This window comes from Vigna radiata, chromosome 7 (assembly GCF_000741045.1).
Source record: "Vigna radiata var. radiata cultivar VC1973A chromosome 7, Vradiata_ver6, whole genome shotgun sequence".
Lineage (NCBI taxonomy): Eukaryota > Viridiplantae > Streptophyta > Magnoliopsida > Fabales > Fabaceae > Vigna > Vigna radiata.
Window position 1 is genome coordinate 37103475 of NC_028357.1, and position 21677 is coordinate 37125151.

The 21677-nt window shown below is 30.5% G+C and overlaps 2 protein-coding genes across 2 annotated transcripts; one reads left to right on the plus strand and one right to left on the minus strand.

The window, feature by feature from the left end:
- Positions 1 to 3723: 3723 nt before the first annotated feature.
- LOC106766396 (phosphatidylinositol N-acetylglucosaminyltransferase subunit A-like) lies at positions 3724 to 11228 on the minus strand. Its single transcript, XM_022782789.1, has 8 exons — positions 10897 to 11228; positions 9992 to 10564; positions 9606 to 9760; positions 4825 to 4915; positions 4536 to 4652; positions 4346 to 4449; positions 3884 to 3974; positions 3724 to 3801 (listed from the first exon to the last, which is right to left on the minus strand). The coding sequence occupies exons 1-8, from the start codon at positions 11020 to 11022 to the stop codon at positions 3724 to 3726; spliced, it is 1335 nt and encodes a 444-aa protein (XP_022638510.1). The 5' UTR covers positions 11023 to 11228.
- A 4921-nt stretch (positions 11229 to 16149) lies between these two features.
- On the plus strand, positions 16150 to 19136 carry LOC106767813 (bifunctional epoxide hydrolase 2). The gene is made up of 5 exons (XM_014652765.2): positions 16150 to 16328; positions 16410 to 16624; positions 16949 to 17116; positions 18408 to 18643; positions 18747 to 19136. The coding sequence occupies exons 1-5, from the start codon at positions 16256 to 16258 to the stop codon at positions 18991 to 18993; spliced, it is 939 nt and encodes a 312-aa protein (XP_014508251.1). The 5' UTR covers positions 16150 to 16255; the 3' UTR covers positions 18994 to 19136.
- Positions 19137 to 21677: the final 2541 nt, after the last annotated feature.

Genomic DNA, 21677 nt, shown 5'->3' on the forward strand with positions numbered 1-21677 from the left:
GAGTTCCTAAAGAACATCCTAGTAGACGAGATTGGTAGTCCGTGGCTCAGGAGTTCCTGGAGAACTTCCTAATAGACGTGAATGGTCGTCCGTGACCCAGGAGTTCGTGGAGAACATCCCAGTAGACAAGATTGGTCGTCCGTGGCCCAAGAGTTCCTGGAGAACCTCCCAATAGACGCGAATGGTTGTCCGTGGCCCAGGAGTTCCTGGAGAACATCCCAGTAGACGAGATTGGTCGTCTGTGACCCAGGAGTTCCTATAGAACTTCCTAGTAGACGAAAATGACTGTCTGTGACCCAGGAGTTCCTAGAGAACCTCCCAGTAGTCGAAAATGACCATCCATGGCCCAGGAGTTCCTGGAGAACCTCCCAGTAGACGAGAATAACCGTCCATGGCCCAGGAGTTCCTGAAGAACTTCCCAATAGACGAAAATGACCGTCCATGGCCTAGGAGTTCCTGAAGAACATCCTAGTAGACGAGAATAACCGTATGTGGCCCAGGAGTTCCTGGAGAACTTCCTAGTATACGCGATATGTGGGGTCAAATGGCTGAATGCCAAAAGCCGAATGGTTGAATATTTGGGAGGCGAATGGTCGAGTGCCTTTGAGGCTGAACTGCTGAACAATTGAGGCCGAAGGGTTGAATACATAAGGCCTAACGGCCGAGCAATTGTGAGGCCGAATGGCCGAGTACCTATAAAGCAGAACGGTTGAATACCTGGGAAGCCGAATGGCCGAATGCCTGTGAGGCCGAATGGTCGAGTACTGTAAGCCGTAAAAGCTTGTTGATGTTGATGGTTTCTTCTATCGGGATCAATATGATGGGGTGTGGTTGACATGATGATGCTGAGACTACATCTTTGTCTGGCTCCTTGTGGTTTCAGCGGTGCTCTGTTGTTCTTCCATATTTCTCGTGGTCATCCTTCGGTGTCTTCAATTCTCTAGGCCCCACGGTGGGCGCCAAAATGTTTCGGTGGATATTTTGTGGGACCGAGACATTAACCTTTTCTGATGTAGCTTTATTGCTTTTTGATGCTTAAGCCGCTCGATCGCCTGCATTCTTGGTCGTTCGGTGATCTTCAAGCTTTGACCGCTCGTCTGCCTTCCCGATGGAGAGGGGGAGGTACCTGCAAAAGGCACTCTGACGCCCAAGTCATGCGTGTATTTAAGAGCCTCGACTCTTGATTGAATATTTAGTGAAGGGTTTTCACTATTTGAGTATTTGAGAATATGAGTTGAGTGTGATTGGAAGGTGATTCGAAGATCATTGGAAGTACCTGTGGCCCTGACTCTCTATTTATAATTTGTCTCATGGACCTTAAACTGATATAAGCCCAACAGAATAAAATATAAACAAAATATAATATAAACAGACTTACCTGAAAATCTGGTTAGTTGCTAAATATCTTTAAATAGATATTCTTGATNATCCTTTGATTATCTTATTTTCTGCTTATCAATATCTTTAATAAGATATTCTTNAGTATTTTACAAAATATATCGTAATCGATCGGCCTTGATATCATATTGTACAATTTTGAATAATTATTGTATGATTAAAATATTTTCATAGTTTCAAATTAAATATAAAATATTATAATAACAGTTAAGTGCGTCTATTTTTTGTATACAAGGGGATTGGAGGAAGAAAAAGAATATCAAGGATAAATTTGCTCAGTTGAAATTTTTGAGAGTGTTTTGGATATAGAGGTAGAGGACAACTCTTTCACAATGCTATTTATTTTTCTGATATTTTTCCTGATATTTTTTAGTTTTTCTTTCCCAAATTCAATTTGAGTGAGAATACTTGTCAAAAGATTACAATACAATGCTTAAATTAGTTAGTTATATCAATTGATTGTTAAGTATTTAAATATTTAATAATGTAGTCATTTATTTCTTTTATCTTATTTTTATATTTATAGATTTCGATCGAAATGAGTTTTTTTATTATGATTGATTTAATCACGACTTAATAATTCATAAGTATATTTTATCTTATTAATCATATTAGATTTATAAAGAGTCATTTATTTTGTACTTACCCATTGGTCAATTCCAGAACAAAGATCGTTGGATTATATGATACAAGGTCTCCCAAATCTTATTTAGAAAAATATTCACAATTGGAAGGAAGTTGTTGACTTATATGGTATTCAACTAAATCCACTTGATATAATTGTTTTTCTAAATATTTTAAAAGAAATTTTTCAGCAGTTAATTCTAAAAAGGCACATTTTTTTATTTTGAAAAAGATCTCAAATCATTAATTAGAAGAAATAAATACATGGAATATGAAAACACAGCCTCGTAAAAATAATAAAGATGGTTTTCACTCAATGATTACACTTCTTAAAATAAGGATTTATAAAAATTAAATAAATAAAAACAGACATATTTAATTATACTTTTTATTTTACACTAAATTAATTAATTATGGAAGATAATGGATGATGTGTCATACAAGTAACAAGGGATTGAAAATAATCAACCTTATTTAGAAATGCATATTTTGGTGAAGTAACTTTTCCATATTTATTTTGAAAAGACTAAGAAAATTTGCATGAGATTAAAGAGAAAAATTATTTAAGCCTAAATGATTTAAATATACTTTTATAAAGTGTAGTTTTTCTAAAGAAATTCTTATTTGGTTTCCAAAACTTGATTTGAAGAGTTATATTTATTTTAAATAAAAGTTAAATATAAAATAGATTAATCTAGAATTAAATACATACTTAAATTAACTTAATTAGCATAAAATAATTATATCCTACTATGGCCATCTGCACCCACTTTTGTATAATAATAATAAATAAATATATTTAAAAAATTAATTATAATAATACAATTAATTAAAAATATATTACTTAATTTATATTAGTTATAAAAAAATTATATGGATAAAAAGTAATTTTGAAAATATTTTTTTCTCAATTTTCATAATACTATAATTATGTCACAGGAACACGGGTAAATTTTCATCAAAGTAAAAAGTAAAGCGATAGTTAAAATACGTATAGAAAAAGTAGTTATAAAATATTTTAATTCTTATTTAAAAAATACTATTATAATTATACAATAGAATATGTATAAAAAAAAGTACTTATAAAATATTTAATATTTTTAAAACCATGATTATAATTATATAATAAAAAAGCTTTTAAAAATTTTTGTGGATAGCTTTATATATATAATTAAAAAAATGAAGTATATAGATAATCATAAGAGCCTCTGGAAAGATATGAAGTTAATAACAGGTAATTAACTTTAAAATATTAAATGTTGATAAGTTATTATCAGTTGAATCAAGGATGGAGAAAACATTTCACCATATTTTTTTGTTTTGAAAAAGTCACATGCATTCTGCTGTTATTTGCATTCTACTAACAATCAAATATCAAACACCCTCCACTAGGATACTCTGCAGTTTTTAGAGGTTCATCATCTGCTGTTATTTGCAACAACAATTCTTCTTTTTCTGATGAAGATTCCTTGCAGGTTATATAAAACAGTACAAGGATCTGTCTACATTTACTTTTCAGAAAGTTCATGCACTCATGTACTCAAGTAAAGTTGAATGCTTGAAGTGAGTTCACAATTTTTCTTTCTGGGCTACCTCATTTGTTATGTTAGGCTCTAATATAATTTGTTATGTGTGTTACTACCTATTTCTTGATCTGGGAAGCTAATGAAATACCATCACTAAAATTTTGCACTTCAATAGTTAGGATTTCTGCAACATCTCTTCATCACAGTTCTTTGAAAATGTAACATCTGGCACCTCCTCAATATCATCTGCAGGCTAATAATGGAATACAAACATGTCACAACTCCCAAACATGAATAAGAAGAATATGTGAAACATATCCAAAATTACAACTTACTTGCCACAGTTCCAATAGATGCCAAAACAAAAAACTCAATATCATAACCAAGCAAAAGAGCTTGCCTGCCCAAGCTCCACAAGACAAGTATCTAAAAGAAAAGAGACAATAAGCAATCGAAGAAGTAGCACTGATATTTGTAAGGTCTGGAAAAATGATCTCACTTTATGATGACACCATTTCAACAAAGCATACAATATATAAAGACTCGGATTCTTTTGATCCTACTCCTAATTTATGTATTTATTTTACACATGAACCACTTAGGCTAAAAAATCAAAACTGTAGTTTAGTTAAATGAAGATCCCAAAGTACAGTGCTTTGATTCTGACTTCCGTTACAAGCAGATTAGATAATGCTCAAGTAATTAGCTAATCACATGATTGAAACAGAATGAACAGTGGACCTTTTTATACAATTATGTGTTGCAGATAGAACAAAATAGAATCAGGAAAGTATTACCGTGAGAGACATTCTAATAGACTTTGATTGGGACATTTCGAAGCACGATCATATACAATTTCTGTCCGCTTGGCAACATCATGCCAGTTGTAGAGTTCCCTCATCTACAGAAAATAAATAAATGAATTGAAGGGTAATTAATTTTCACACTAAAAGCAACAGAATGAGGCTATTTAAACTACAAACTCACTCGATTGTGCATGACTTGTGGATCAATTTTGGGAAGCATAGATATTGCTGTTTGGATTGCTTGCACTATATCACCTGGATCAGGTTCTGCCAACACAACCATGTCATCGGGTAAAACCTACAGCAAGGGAATTAATATATTGATTATAGGATTCCACAATTGTCTCAATAGCCATGTAAGTGGATCTGGTTAGAAATGGAAGTTCGTAACAGTTAATCAAAAAGAAACTATATTGAAAACCTTTATACTAAAACCAAACAGGTGCAAAAAGAAGATGCCAGATACCTACCTCAGGAACACCACCAACTCGTGTGCTCACTGTTAACAGTCCACAACTAGCAGCCTCTAATATGGCCATGCAAAAAGCTTCTGTCAAGGAACTACAACAGCGCAAAGCTCAGATAAGACAAGAGATATAAAAGAAATAATATTGGAAAGAACTCAGAAGTGCTTAAAAAAAGAATTTAAATCCCAGAAAACATAGAAGGTGCGAGCTGATAAAGTTCATGTCCTCAATACTTTGTTAAAATCAAATAATTTCATATTGGAAGAATGTAATACGTTGGATTGATCTTGGTTTTTTATGCAATTCCTATGTCATGGATCAGCATGTGCAGGTTCCACATTGACTTTATGTAATGTAAGCCAACCAGGTGTACATAAACAAAAGGTAGAAAGAAAGTAACATTAATCATAGTGGGGTTCTTCAAGGTTCATGCTCACAAGTTTGAGTGAACTAGTGTCCCCATTCTACGGGTCTTAGAACCCCTAGATTGAATTGGATCTGATTAAAATTACCCCTTCTCCTAAAGATGTAATACTACACTCCTTAGATCACTAGTGTCTGTCACATCCCACATATAAACAAGAGGGTTGAATTTGAGATTCTTCCCAATGGTTAGAGTCAGTGAGTCATTAGAATCGCTAGGAAATAGGAACATTAATTGCTAAGATCAGCTATCAAAAACCTTAGCTCAAGGTTATACCTTCTTTTTAGCAATGTGTATCGTTTTATTGTTGCATAGGCTGGTATAGAGCCTAAAATTTCTCCTACTTCTGCAAATGACCAAGTAAAAAAGAATAAAGATACCTCTCTTCTGACCCAAATAATTTAGTTCCTGTTGCAAAGTCGGATGAGTTAAGATTTTACTTTAAGATTGGACACAATGCCTTCTCTTTATTTAAAGACATGTATTGATATGAATATGGTATAGATGGTTTATATTGTTTTGATGTTAGGTTTATGGAATCATTGTTTAATGTCGAATATGTTACCGGTAGTAAGCGGAATGTGCTTAATAATAATTCTACTTATTTGTGATATCAAGGATTAGGTTACATATCGAAGGAAAGAATAACAAGGTTAATGAAAAATGACATTTTACCTCAATTGGATTTTGATGATTGGGATGTATGTTTGGATTGTATTAAAGGAACACAAACCAAATAGATATCCAATAATTTTGCTACAAGAAGCAATGAAATTTTAGGAATAATACACATTGATATTTTAGGCCTCTTTGACATTCTATCTTAGGAATGGTGAAAAGTATTTATCAACCTTATAGATTATTTTTAACATTATTGTTATTTGTATTTTCTGCATGAAAAATCTCAATCCGTGGACATCCTAAAAGTGCTCATTGATGAGGTAGAAAGGCAGTTTGATAGAAAAGTGAAAGTTGTAAAATCTAATAGAGGAGGTGAACTTAATGGAAAATTTGCTGAAAGTGGACAATGTATTTGCTGAAAGTGGACAATGTCCAGGATCATTTGCAAAGTTCCTTGAAAGTACAGGCATGTGTGTATAATACACTATGCCTGGCACACCTCAACAAAATGTTGTTGCTAAAGGTAGAACCGTACTTTAATAGATATAGTTAAGTCTATGCTAGATTACAGTATTGCATCTTTATCTTTGTGAATGCATGCCTAAAAGAATGCAACATATCTGCTTAACAGGATTCCTAGTAAGGTAGTTCCTAAGATTCCCTAGGAATTGTAGATAGGAAGAAAACTCACTTTAAGACATCTCAATGTTTGAGGTTGTCCAACAGAAATAAGAATGTATAATCCACATGGAAAGAAGCTTGATGCAAGAATAGTTAGTGGTTTCTTCATTGGCTATCCTGAAAAGTCTAAAGGATACAGATTCAATTGTTTGTACCATAGTGGAAAAATAGTTGAGTTTGGTAATGTTCGATTCATTGAAAATGGTCAATTTAGTGGGAGTAAGAAATCATAAAAGGTGGATATTGTAGAAATTCATGGTGAATCTTCTTCGCCTAATGTTTCTTGTAAGGATGTTGCTCCTCTAGTTGTATTACGTTTATGTTCAAGCAACAATACAACAAAATGATATCCAAAACCCATAAGATGAGCATATGGTTAATGAACCAACAAACGATGTGCATGTGACTAATGAACAAGTGATACAAGAGGCACAGGAATTAGCGCCAAGAAGGTCTGAAAGACAAAGAAGGCCAACTATTTCAAGTGATTTTGTTGTATATTCACTTGAACATGAATGTGAATTGAGTATTGATGAGGATCTGAACCTTTTCTTCTCCTATGTTATCAAATTCAGCCCTTCATATGGAGTCCTGCTACAGAATTATGATCAACAGGGGCACGTGTTGTACATAGCGATTTCAGTTAGAAGTTCGTTAGCAAGTTAGTTAATAGCATGTTGCAACAGGACAGCTATATATGGGAGGTTGATTCAGTATTGATTTCATTCAGAAAAAAGAATTCTTGTAATTCTCTTGGATTTTCATTCATTCTTTTTTTGTTTTTTTTTTTATCTCCTGGAAGTTCTGTAATTCTTCGAATTCCTTCCTTATAGTTCTGCTTCTGGGTTTGATCCAAATTCACAGTCTCGTGGCTGATTCTACACACAACGCTGAGGTGATAAAAGAAATGAAAGAACGTCTTTCTGTTCAATTGGATGCTCGTTTGGCAGACTTAGCTGCACCTCCATGATTTTTTGCATAACTCTTTGTACCATTCGCTGCAGCAATCTCTGCCACAAACAATTCAGAATTCCATTCACCAATCTCTTCAAGATTGCCTCAAGACCAACCACGAAATTCCATCTCATTCTTCCAATCCTGGTCATGGCCTTCGTGTTAGAGCCATGGCGGTTTGGTTGTGGGATTTGAGACGGTTCAAGGGCCAGCGGAGAACAGTGCTGAAAAAGACAAACCTATTTATCAAGAAATTGAAAATGGGAAATTAGAACAAGAGGCAGAAGTCGCTGACACCATTCTATTTGGGTCACATGGAGATGAATCTGCCAAACCAGAAGGGGAAGTTGCCCCAGATTCTAATGTCCTAAAGATGCAGCTGAAGATTGGTCTGCGCCAAAGCAGATACATTCTTTTTATCTTATCAGGTTCCGGCCTTATGACGATCCAATCATTAAAGCGAATCTTGATAAGCTTGACAAAGAGATGAGCTAGATAAATCATGCACGAATTCAGGTCACTGATGCTTTAATGGCAAAACGAGCAGAGTTGATTTCTCAGGTTAAGTATCTAAGTGATGACAATAAGCAATATCAGAGTATTGTCGATGAAAAAAATAGAAGAAATTGAACCTCTGCTGCTGACACTAGACAAACTGCGTACTACAAATAATTCAGGCCAGGGTGGGGGATTTTGCTCATCTGATAAGGAACTTAACAATCTTATTAGTAGCTTGCAATACCACTAACGACATGAGAGCATTCCATTGGCTGAAAAAAAAAATCCTTCGAAAAAACAAACAGCTGGAACGGACAAGGGAAAAGGTTATTGCCACGGTATCATGGATCCAAAGTACAAGATTCTATGGGGCAGAAAAGATCAGGTTAAGCTTAAAGGTGGTATTAGATGGAGCTAAAGAAGAGAGGCAAGTAATTCAATCCAAATCAAACAACTTGATGATGCAGTAAAAGCCTTAGACAAGGATATCTAGTCTTTACAGCAGGACCAGGAGCTGTTATTGAAAAGAGAGATAAATGGAGAAGTAAAAAGCAGAAGGCTGTGGCTTCCACTAGCGTTCAACCTGAGTTTGAGGACATGGCAAAAGGATTTAATGAAGTATTATGGCTTAGAAGGTTACTAATGGAGACGAGCATTGGTCCCAACATGAAGATGAAACTGTTTGTGACAAAGTTGCAATTGTCATCCCTCACAAATCTATGTCCAATACGATTGAACAAACATATGGCGGTAGATAGGCATTTCAAATAGCAGAATCTCAAAGCGATGTTCATTCGATTTCCTTTTGTCACATCCATAGACATGTTGGAAGATATTCTCACGGCAAAGAACTTCTATGACTCTCATGACAAGTTGGTCATTAAAAGACATCTATGCAACAAGTTGAGGGGAGTGTTAGTGTCATTAGAATCGCTAGAAAATATGAGCATTAACTGCAAAGATCAACTGTCAAATCCCTTAGTTCAAGGGTCAGCCTTACTTTAACCATCTGTATCATTGTATAGGCTAGTATAGAGCCCAAAAATACCTCTGTTCTAACAGTTAATAAAATGAATACTTTAGGGGTCAATGGCATGTTATAACCAATCCACTGGTTTAAAAATATCTATCATCTTGGCACAGCATATTTTGTACCTTGTATTTGTTGATTTTAAAACATCGCAATTTTTATATGATGGACGAAAATACTAAACTTCTCTGCAATCACCTCAACGATGTATAAAATAAATCCCTAAAATCTCAGAAGGTTTTCCTTTTTTTTCTCTTAAAGATGTTATCAAAATCTATAGCTGAGAAGTAAGACAAATGACAACAAAAGGAAAATCTTGAAGGTAGATATGCATCAAAATTAGTTAGCAAATTATATTTAAGCTTCGTACACTTTGCAATGGCTTTCTTGTTTATAGAAATTATATTTTATGCCGTGTCCTTCTAACACTAGTAACGTTCTATGGTAGTGAATATTTGCCGGCGAAGTAACAACAACAGCGAAAATAAATGTAAAAGATCTGACCAACTGCTACAAATTATGACAGAATTATTAACTCAACACCACGAAAGAGTAAAGTTTAGGAAGAAACTGAACCAGGTTAAGAAGATATGTCCAGATATTAGAACAGATCGAACTTGTGTATGTGGTACAGCTCCCAATAAATCAACTCTATCAAAAAGAGAATGTTTTTCTCTCATCTCTTCCAACCGCACACGCTTAGGTCCATCACCACCGATAATGAATCGAACCTTCAAATAGATATATAAGTTATGCCTTCGAAAGAATTCAGTAAAAAGACTATAAATTATATAATGTACTCTGGACAAACATATTTTCTTTTGGTGCATAATTTACTGTGGCTCCTACATACCAAAGGAGTCTTAAATTAATACCATAAGCTCCATGTTAGACAAAGTCCAATTTCATAAATTTCATCATGCAGGACAAACTAACAGTGATTTCAAATTTGAACAACTCACATTAGGATGTAACCGGCATACTTCTGGAATGACTTCAACAAGCAAGTCTGCTCCTTTCCGGTAAACCAATCGACTGATAACAACAATAACAATTTCCGATCCACTAGGACGTTCCAATGCTGGCTTGAACATGGCAGAATCAACAGCATTAGGAATAACAAAAACCTTTTCTGGTGCCAGACCTGACCTCAACACTGTGTTTTCCTTGCTTGTGTGGGAGACACAGATTGCTTGACTCACATCTGCCAAGGTAAACTGCATCACCTTGTTCATATGAATGCTACCAACATCCCCAAAACCATGCAGTGAATGATCTGTGAACACAACCTTGTATCCCATGATCCTCGAATTCAAAAGGGCATCATGGCAAAGTGTTGAGAAAGTTTGATGCCCATGTACTACAGTAATTCTTTCTCGAATGAGAATTGTCCTTATAATTGGTAACACCCCATACAAGGTTGGAAATGTACTCTGATTAAAGAATGGTCTCCACGGAACATAGTAAACTTTCAAACCACCAGTCATATATCTAACACCAGAACGATTTCCATAAGCATGAGTCACCACCACCACCTGAATCGTCAAAAGAATCAACACTTCAAATCAATAAAAATTTACCACAGCACAAACTACAAAAAAAGAATGGTAAACTACTCCACGTACAATTTGCATTTACTACATTGATCTCCTTTGTATTTAGTACTAAAGAATAATGAGAAGCAATAACTCAATCCCGAGTACTACCACACCAGATAGCACAGAGCAACAAAAAAAAAAAATCAATTTGTCTCTATCAAGACGAGTACCAATAATATGACATGAAAAAGTTTAATAATTTGGGTTCTGAGGATCAACTCCTTAAACTAACTCAAAATGATAAATTGGGAAAAATCTAAAAAGCTGACCTTGTGGCCTAATTTGAGGAGGCATTGAGAGAGGTAATAAACGTGGTTCTCGACACCACCAAAGTTGGGATAGTAAAAATCAGATACCATGAGAACTCTATGCTTCTGGGATGGTGAATCAGCCATGACAATGACGTAGCTGTTGCATGCAGCCAAAGATGAAAATGAGATGCTTGTAGTAGGAAAAAGGTGGTGAAATTCACTGAGAAATGAAAGATTGGTAATACAGAAGGAGAAAGTGAGAGAGTGAGAATGAATGGAAAAGAAGAGAAGAGAAAAACGCTTCCTTTCTCTGTGGTTTTCACCGTTTCAAATTCTTGCTACGTTGAGTATGAGTTTGAGTTTGAGTATTACAAGGTAACTGAGCATGGTCAACATTTTTCTTACCTTTTACGTGTGAATGGTCAGTGTTCTTGTCATTTTCTGATTTCTCCATTGGCTGTAGATAATTATTAATTACCTTTTTAAATAGAGTTTTGTTTAAGATAAGAATTTAATTTTATTTGGAAAAAGTTGAAGGTTATTCTTAACGTCATTATTAATTAGCAACTAATAGCAATACATTTAAGATCACAATTTCCGATGCCAAAAAGATATTGCAAATAATTATTATACATTATTCTCTTTATGAAAAACAAATTCATCATCATGCCATAATTAAACTTACTCACTCTTTCAAATAATTAATTAATCTCATTGAAATAATTAACAATTAATCTCACTCAATATATATATATATATATATATATATATATATATATATATATATATTTTATGTAAGAATTTAAAAAATTGATAATCAATTTAAAATGGTGAGTTTTAATTAATTTAACATTATAAAAACTTAAAATATAAATAGATTTTATAAGAGAATTTTACTATTTAAAATTACATTTTTTTTTAATTAATTTTTTTAATTAATATTAAGATGATCTTTAAGATAAGTTCTTCATTTTGTCGATAAATAATATTTTATATAATAATTCTTATTATATTTCCTGAAGTGTTAATAAAGTTGGAAATGTATTATAATTAAATATTTCATGTGTAATTTATCCATCTTTTAGGATTAAATAATATTTTGTCCATCTTTTATTTAACTCTTCTAGTATTAAATAATATTTTGTGCTTAAAATCTTTTCATTTTTATAAAAGATATTTTAAAAGTATATAAGAGTGGATAAGATATACTTATTCATTGACATCTTTTTAAAACTTTCAAGTTCTAAAAAAAAAGTCATCTCTCTAATAAAAAATCATCAATTTATTGTTTTACTTGTTTTTATCTCACACAAAAAGAATTATACTAATTGCATACGCTGAAGGAACGTTGTATTGCATTCAAAATCATAGGTTAGCTTTATAACGAACCATACCAATAAAGCAATAATCATACCACAGTTTACATACTAAACAATGTGGGTAGTTAGATAACAGGAGTTAAATATTTTTTGTATATCCTTAAGAAATACAACTAATATTTTCTCTATACACATAGATTACTAACCTTTAGAGCACTTAGAGAAGTGGCTTTTATGGATGAATATCATTTTGTGGGACACCTTTCATTCTATATTAAGTCAATGGATGACCTATATGCACAACCTATGATTTATGAGTGATTTATTTGGCAGACTCGGCCAATACCATTGTGTTATCATCTATTTATTTTATTCTTTTTCATTATTATCAGTTGTACTAATTTCCTTTTAAAAAATGTAGACATTCACCTCTCATTTACTTCAAAAATTTAATAATATTCATTGTCCACCACCTTTCCACATAACCTTATTTGGGAGAAGTGTGAAGAAAGTGACTCGTCACAATATCCTAGCTAGAGGAGGAAAAAGAGTTACGAATTTGTCTTACATATTGTATAAATGAGAAAATTTAATAATACATATGAAAAAAAGAGCATATGAACTCATTTCTTTAAAATTTTGTGTTGGATGTTATTTTGTAATCTCTTATACGAATTTACTCGTAGTTCATTAGTATTGAATATGGTATCGTCCATTCAAAGACATAACAATATCATTAAAGTTAATTATTTGTTATAACCAACTCAAGTTTGCACTTAGATAAATAATCCTAGGTTGTGAATTTCTTGTATAAAAAATCTTCTTAGGGTATGCTTTCTTGTGGTAATAAAAGTAAAGAGTTAATATGAAATTGTGGTACTCTTGGTTAAAAATGCTTCCATTAATACAGATTTTTAAGAATTTAAGTGAGTCTGAATCCCATATTAAGTAAAAATAATGAAATTATACGAGGAAAAAATTTCACAAACACATTGTCTAAAAGTTTTAGGTTATAAGTAGTATTATAATATCTTATATATGTATGTTTGTTTATGGCTCATTGATGTCAAATTGTTTAAGTATACCCCTTTAAAAGTTCTAACAAGAAAAATATGTGATAGAAGACTAAAGACATTCATTAAGAATGAAATTATAAGTAGGAATGAGACCAAGTGCAATAAGGACGAGTTTCATTACCTCATTCTCATCTCCATCATACATAACATGTATAAAAATTTTGTTTCATCAACATCAGATAACAAGTATACTCATATATATACTTTTTTTACTATTTCAATATCAATTAATTAATTTTGGTAAAAAAAATAACAACAAAGAAAACATAATATTATTAAATATTTAATACCAAAAAGACATATTCTTATTTCTTTAATGTCAAACATTTAGAAATCAGGTCAAACATTTAAAAATCAAATCAAAGTATCAAATAATAATAGGATAAAAGTGAAATAATCGTATAAAATATTACACAATTACACAAATAAATTTTCATGTTAATCAAGACATTTATAAATTTTGTAAGGTTAATGAAACAAAGTTGATAAAGTTAAAAAATATTTTTAAAATTATAAAAAAGAAACAAATATTCAAGTTTAATAATATTTCAAATGTCTCTTTGTTTTATTTTCTATAAATTCTAATGAAATATTTTATTTTATATTCTAATAAATATCGTAATACATTACTTGAATCAAATTGCAAAGAAAAAAAATAGTTAAACTAATAATAATTCAAATTTAAGCATAAATTTTTCATCTTTTGAATTTCAATTTATGTTGGATGACAAACAAGATTCATGACATTAATATCAACTAAATTATTAGATTATATAGTAAATGAAATGAAACATCTTTATATTACAATAGTAAAATTACATCGACGAGAAGAGTTAAAAAAATATATAAAAGATCATCAAAAGTTATAAAAATAAATAATAAATAAAAATTAAAAAAAAAGGTAAAAATATCAAATGCATTTCTAATAAATGATTTAATACATTATTAGCAAAGTCTTACACAGAAAACAATGTATAATTAATGATATGATAATATGAAAAGTATCTTAAAGATTTGATAAAACTACAAATATCGAACTAGTGGAAAGTATACCTTGAAGATTTGATAAAACTTTTCAAAAATATACTAGTTGAACCGTTAAGAGATAATAAAATTTGTTTTAATGAAACAAACTTTCTTTAAAATGAAACAAAAACTAAGATAAAAAAAATAAAAAAATAAGTGTTTTATATTACCTAGTAAAATAAAAGGTTTAAACTACTAAATACTTGAAATTAAGAGTCATACATTCTCATATGAAAAATATAAATAATAAGTAAAAATATTAAGAAATAGAAATAATTAAATGTGGCATCTAAAAATTCTTTGATTTATTAAATTTGATAATACATCATTTGAATATAACTATATAATAAAAAGAAAAATGTATAACCAACAATAAAGAATGTACTTTGAAGATGTGAATGAAATTTGTAAATACAGAACAAGTTAAACAATTACAAGATAAGAGAACAAGATATAGAGTGAAAGAAAAAGAAAAAGTTCTAAAATTGTAGGTCGACGTGACCTTCATGAATGAAGTGATAATGAAGTTAAAATGATTGAAATTTCAATTTTCTTATATTTTTTTAGAGTATTTGAAATTATTTTATTTTATTCATTTGGAATATTTTTAAATTTGAATTTTTTCTAATTATTTTATCCAAAATTCATTTTAATATAAATAATTTTAAATTTTTTTAAATAAATAAAGGGTTAAATATGTTTTTAGTCCCTATATTTTGGAGCGATTTTGGTTTTAGTCCATTTTCAAACTAAAGTATATTTTAGTCCTTCAACTTTAGAAAACTCTAGTATCTTTTTGCTATGAAACAACAAATAAAGTTATAAAAATTTTGGTAAAAAAGACTAAAACTAAACTTTTCTAAAGTTAAAGGACTAAAATATACCTTAGTTTGAAAATAGATTAAAACCAAAATCGCTCCAAAATATAGGAATTAAAAACATATTTAATCCGTAAATAAATTATCTTTTTAAATAGTATTATCCAAACACCACATTAAAGAATTTCAAACGAAAATACAAAAAATTCTACAAATTGATTATAACGAGGAGCTTTCTTATCCGAATTTAGTTGAATATAGATGACTCTGTTTGAGTCTAAATTTTTTCTTCTTCTATATATATTGGATAGGTGAAGATTAAAAACTTTTGTATTAATTCTTTAAATTCTCTTGAATTACTTTTATTTGACATATGTAAATCGATATCCATGTAAATACATTTAATTATTTTTAATATACATATAGTATGACAAATGAACTTGACCAAGTATTATGTGCTTAATGTCACCTAGAAAAATAATTGAGTATAGAAATTGAATCGACAGTAATCTTTATTTAAATATTAAATAATGTATAAATAATACTTGCATTAATTAAGAAAAAGAAATTTGATTATATTGCATTTTGGTTATTAAATTATTATTATTTATTATAAATCTTAAAAAAAGAAAGAATTTTGGGAATAAAATCACACTCACTCCAAAAGTCCATCATTTCACGCGTAGATGGTTACCAAAACTAGAAAAGTTTGATTAATTTGTACAATGCATTAGATGTGACAGGATTTTGTCATTTTCATCCGTTAATGACATGAATTATTATCCTCTATTCTTTCTTCAAACTCAATACTTCTCATAAACCATCATTCAAAAATCTTCTCAATAATATTTTAATAATTTTTACAACAATTTTTTATAATAGATAATATGTCACTGTTTTATTAGTTTATTTAATTGAATTAATTTGGATTTAATGTATCAATCACGAATACATGTTATTATTTTATGAGTTCGTTTGAATTTAACCAATGACCATTGTAAAAGAAAAAATTGATAAAAAATCATTTTCTAAATATTTTTATGGTAAATGTTCCAAAGTTATAAGAGAAGGAATCTAAGAAGAGCATGAGACACTCTTGGTGTGACGACAAGAGTCCAGTTTCTCTCCGCTTTCACTGATGGATCGTATCCAGCACAAGTTCGTGAAGGTTGGTGATGATCTCAATCTCCACGTTGCAGAAATCGGAAGTGGTAAGAATCAATCCAACGCCGTCGTTTTCAGATTCTGCATTTTGCTTGCGTTGTTGATTTGGTCTGTGTTGGTGTTTTCAGGTGGAAACGCCGTCGTTTTCTTGCACGGTTTCCCTGAGATATGGTACTCGTGGCGGCACCAAATGATAGCCCTTGCCGATGCTGGATTTAGAGCCATCGCCTTCGATTACAGAGGCTATGGTCTCTCCGATCCTCCACCTCAACTCGAGAAAGCCAGCTGTTCCGATATTCACAACGACCTCCTTCATATTCTTCAAGCTCTCCATCTTCCAAAGGCACTCTCTCTTTAAATTGTGTTTCCCCATGCAACCAACTTAAAATATCTATTATAAATTTTATTATTGAATTTACTACAAGAAAGAAAAAAGAAAAACTAAATTGTTGTAAAGTGTATATATACTTGATGATTGCTCGATTTAACTTAATCGGGCTAATTAAAGCAAATTCAACTTGATTAACATGTAAATTCAATCCGTTGCAAAGTTTTTGCTATGGGAGGTGTTTTGCATGAAGGGATGCCTAGGTATAAAATTGTGAGTGAAATGATCATATATGCTTAATCTGTTGCCTAATTGATTCCTCTCCTAAATGAACTTTAGGTGTTTCTTGTTGGAAAAGATTTTGGAGCTCGTCCTGCACATCTATTTTCAATTCTACACCCTGAAAGGGTCTTGGGAGTTGTTACATTGGGAGTTCCATTTATTCCCCCAGGACCATCTCTCTCTAACAAAGTCCTTCCTGAAGGCTTCTACATTTTGAGATGGAAGGTAATATTAAAGATGCGGTTTTTTAACCTCTGTAGCCAAATTTGCCTCCTATATTACCAATATGGGTAAATTCAAAGTCAAAGAGAAGTGGTGTCACCCCATACAACTTTCAAAAGAGAAGTCGTGCCACCCCTGCACGACTTCACCCTGTTCACATGAACAGTAATGAAGTCGTGTCACCCAAAAACGACTTCTGAACATGGTAATCGATTACTTTGAGCTGTAATCGATTACCAAAGATTTAAAAAACAATTTTTAATGGTTTAGAACGAAATAAAAAAAAATTAAAAATAGAAAAGATGAAGTCGTGTGGGGGTTGCATGACTTCATCTATTAAAGTTGTGCCACCCCACACGACTTCACTTTTTCTATTTTTAATTTTTTTTATTTCATTTTAAAGCATTAAAAATTGATTTTTAAGTGTTTAAAATTCTAAAAAAAATTTAAAAAATGGTTAGAAATTATTAGTTTTATGGTTTAGAAGTTATAAAATTATTGTATAAATTTTTTCTTAATAAACTTATTNTGTTGCAATTTTTTTTAATTAAAACTAATTTAAATTAAATAAAAAAATATGACAAAATAGAAATAATTGTGGAAAAAATTAAAGAAATTCATTATTAAGGTTTTAGGTTTATTTTAAATTTTATACTAATTTTTCGTTGTTTAAATTAATTTGTATAATATTTTTTACATTAAAAACATAATTTTTTTTTATTTAAGAATGAAATAAAAAAAATTAAAAATAGAAAATGTGAAGTCGTGTGGGGGTGGCACGACTTCAATAGATGAAGTCGTGCAACCCCCGCACGACTTCACTTTTTCTATTTTTAATTTTTAAACCATTAAAAAATGTTTTTTAAGTCTTTGGTAATCGATTATAGCTTAAAGTAATCGATTACCATGCCCAGAAGTCGTTTTTGGGTGGCACGACTTCATCACTGTTCATGTGAACAGTGTGAAGTCGTGCAGGGGTGGCACGACTTCTCCTTTGGAAATCGTCTGGGGATGGCACGACTTCCCCATTTCTGTAATTTTTTTCGAATTTACCTAAATCCGTAATTAGTGGGTCAAATTTGCTCGTATCCGTACAAAAACCTAAAGATGCACTTCCTTAAATATACATGTTTTTTCTTGCTATTTTGTAATGCAACTAATAACCTACGAAACCACCTTTTGTGCAAACTTTCAATACTCTGATTTCATTGAAAAGAAACACTAAACACTGAGAATGTTTATCTAAGTCTTAAATTTCTTTGCTCACACTATAACTTTGATTCTATTTACATAGGAACCTGGAAGGGCAGAGGCTGATTTTGGACGCTTTGATATAAAGACTGTTGTGCGTAACATTTACATCCTCTTCTCCAGAAGTGAAATACCAATAGCTAATGAAAAGCAGGAGATCATGGATCTAGTAGAACCTGATACTCCTCTTCCCTCATGGTTCACTGAGGAAGATCTTGCAATGTACAGTGCCTTGTATGAGAAATCTGGATTCAAAAATGCATTGCAGGTTCCATATAGGTACTAACATTTGTTCTTTATAGTGAGATGCTATTCTCACCAGAAAAGTAGAAGCAATGGTGCATCGTTGTTATTGATGTGTTGGTTTTGTTTGTATTTGTAGGTCATTTGGTGAAGTGTTTAACTTACCAGATAAGGTGGTTAGAGTTCCAGCACTTTTTATATTGGGTGAGAAGGATTATTTTCTGAAGTTTCCTGGGATTGAAGATTTAACAAAGGGTGAAAAAGCAAGAGAGCATGTTCCCAATCTGGAAGTGACATCTATACCTGAGGGGACTCATTTTGTTCAAGAACAGTTTCCTGAGCAGGTGAATCGACTTATTCTGGATTTTCTTATCAAGCACACTTAGCCAAAAGAGAAGGACTTTCTTCATGAATGGTGTATGAGCAACTTTTCTACGACACTTTAGCCATCTACATTTCAGAAAAAATAAGGAATGAAGTTAGTTTTTGTTATAAGTTCAAACTTATATATATTGGTCCTCTTTATCACTAGGGGCGTTGAACCATTTATTTTATATATATATATATATATATATATATATATATATATATATATATATGTATGTATGTATGTATTTATTAAAAATACACTTAAATATATAAATATGTTTTAAATTATTAATTAATCTTTTACAATAAGATAAATTAAAATGTTATATATTTTTTTTAGATATTAATGATTTAAGTTTCATTATATTTATATTAGAAAAAAAGTTAATTTCTTGATCTGTTTTTTTTGTTTTAATTTAAAAAAAATAACTGAGTGGCTCAATCTCTTTCACCCCACTTCTAGTTATTGGACAGCCCATATTTTTTAGATTTTTAATTAATTAATTTTTATAACAAAATAAATTAAAAAGATTAATATAAATAACAATAATTTTTTATATTTATATTTTTTAAATATAATATAGTAAAATATTGATTTGTTAAATTATTTTTTATTTTATTTGGTAAATAAACTTATTTTCTTACTTATACGTGTTCTATTCAAGTTCTCTTTTTTACAAATCAAATTGCGTGCTGATCTAATTGAAAAATATAGAAAGTTTTAAAACCTAATTTAATCATATTTTCTATTTTTCATGTAAAAAAAATAATTATACAAAAAGAACAGCCACCTAACTCCTAATTAACCTTAATATCTAAATAAATATTAAATTAAAAATTTGTAAAAATTTTGAGTATCAATAGAGCAAAACCATTTTTAATAAAAAATATATAAAAATATCTAAAATTCATGAGAGGATTAAAACTCAATTAAATATATATTCTATATAATTTTTTTTTTTTTGCGTAAAATTGTTGGATAATGGTTAATTTTATTATCCTTTTCCACTATATATTTTAATTATAATTTTATAATATTCATTATTTTGACTTGATTCCTTGAAATGTGTATTCATGTAGAATAAACAAGTTATATTACAGTATTTTTAATCATTAAATTAACTAAAATAATGAAAATATTATTTGCACTTTACAATATGTTATTCTTTTTTTTTTCAAAGTTGTTTGAAAATATTTTAAAATATTATTTGATAAAAATAGATATGCCTGATATGAAAAAAAATACGGAGCAGTTAGCGGTACTAGAGAGGTTATAACAAAGTAAAAATCTCCAATTTTTATGACTATATATTCTCTTTTAATTTTTTCTTCAGTTTTAATTTGGATCTCTTTTTCAATGTGATTTATTCTTCAAACCGTTTCAAATTTGTGTGGATATGTATTGTGATTTTTGCAACAAATTCGACTAAGGTTCAAAACTCTGTGATGGTTTTGGACTTCTTTAAAAATTGGATATTCTTTTTTGTTTTGGTGACTAAACTTACTCTTTACTTCATATACAAACCATTGTGTTTTCAGAGTAAAGATTTAGAACTCAAAAGCTAAGTAAACAATGAGAACAATAACTGTAGGTTAGTCTTTATATTTCAGCATTTCATATAATCTGAATATGTTTACATGTGTTAGTTTAACATATTTAGATGAATTGAATCTGTAGTTTGAATGTTTCATTTAGTATCAGAGCAACTTTTATCCTTTGCCTTGTTTGTGGTTCACCTTTTTGCGTATTGCCTTTTTTTAATCTTGATAATTGTTTTGAAACTGGGTAGAAAGAAGAGAATGTTTTGTGAAATTTCTATGATAAAATGATGCATTTTCATGTTTTTATGCTAAAATCATTAGGTATTTGTTTTCGACATGTATTGCATAAAAGCTTTCATTTGTATTGCATATGATTGAAAGACAGTTTTTCCGCTCTTTTATTTTGGGTCACTAAAGAAGAGAATGATTTATATTCTCTTAAATATGTTCAATTTATAAGAAACATATTTTAGTTTTATTTTTCTTTTTCCGGCATTTACGTTTTGGTTAAATGCATGTTTATTCTAGTTCTTAATTGACTTCTTAATATATATATATATATATATATATATATATATATATATATATATATATATATATATATATTATATATGGGGTTTGTTAACTTGCGTACGCTTGTTTTTCAGTTGGTACACAATGTGTACCAGGTTTCAGTAGACAAAAATACCCATATATATCATGAATTCTAAGTTTTAAGGTTAAGGGTATTTTAATAATTTTCATTCTCAAAATTAAAAAAATAAAAAAAGAAACCCCCAATCACCTCCCTCATTCCTCCCAATCCTTTCTCTTTCATCTCTCTCACTCCAACACATTTTCCCTGTCATCTCTGCACTAGCCCCAACTAAAAAAACATTCATTATTAAACGATTTACTTTTGTAAAGAGTTTAGTCATATTCACCTTTTGAAAAAAGTTCATTAAAAACCTTTATAATTTCATTATCTTCACTATATATATTACAGCCGACGGGTACAACTTGCACCAAGACTTATGAGCATTCTTCCTTTACATTCCTTTCCTTTACATTCTGAGACTACTACGTAACATTGTTCCGTGGCCATTTATTTTTTTTGGTAGAAATCCATTAACTTGTTTTCCTTTACTAAAGAAAAAAACAAATCAAAATACAATAAAAT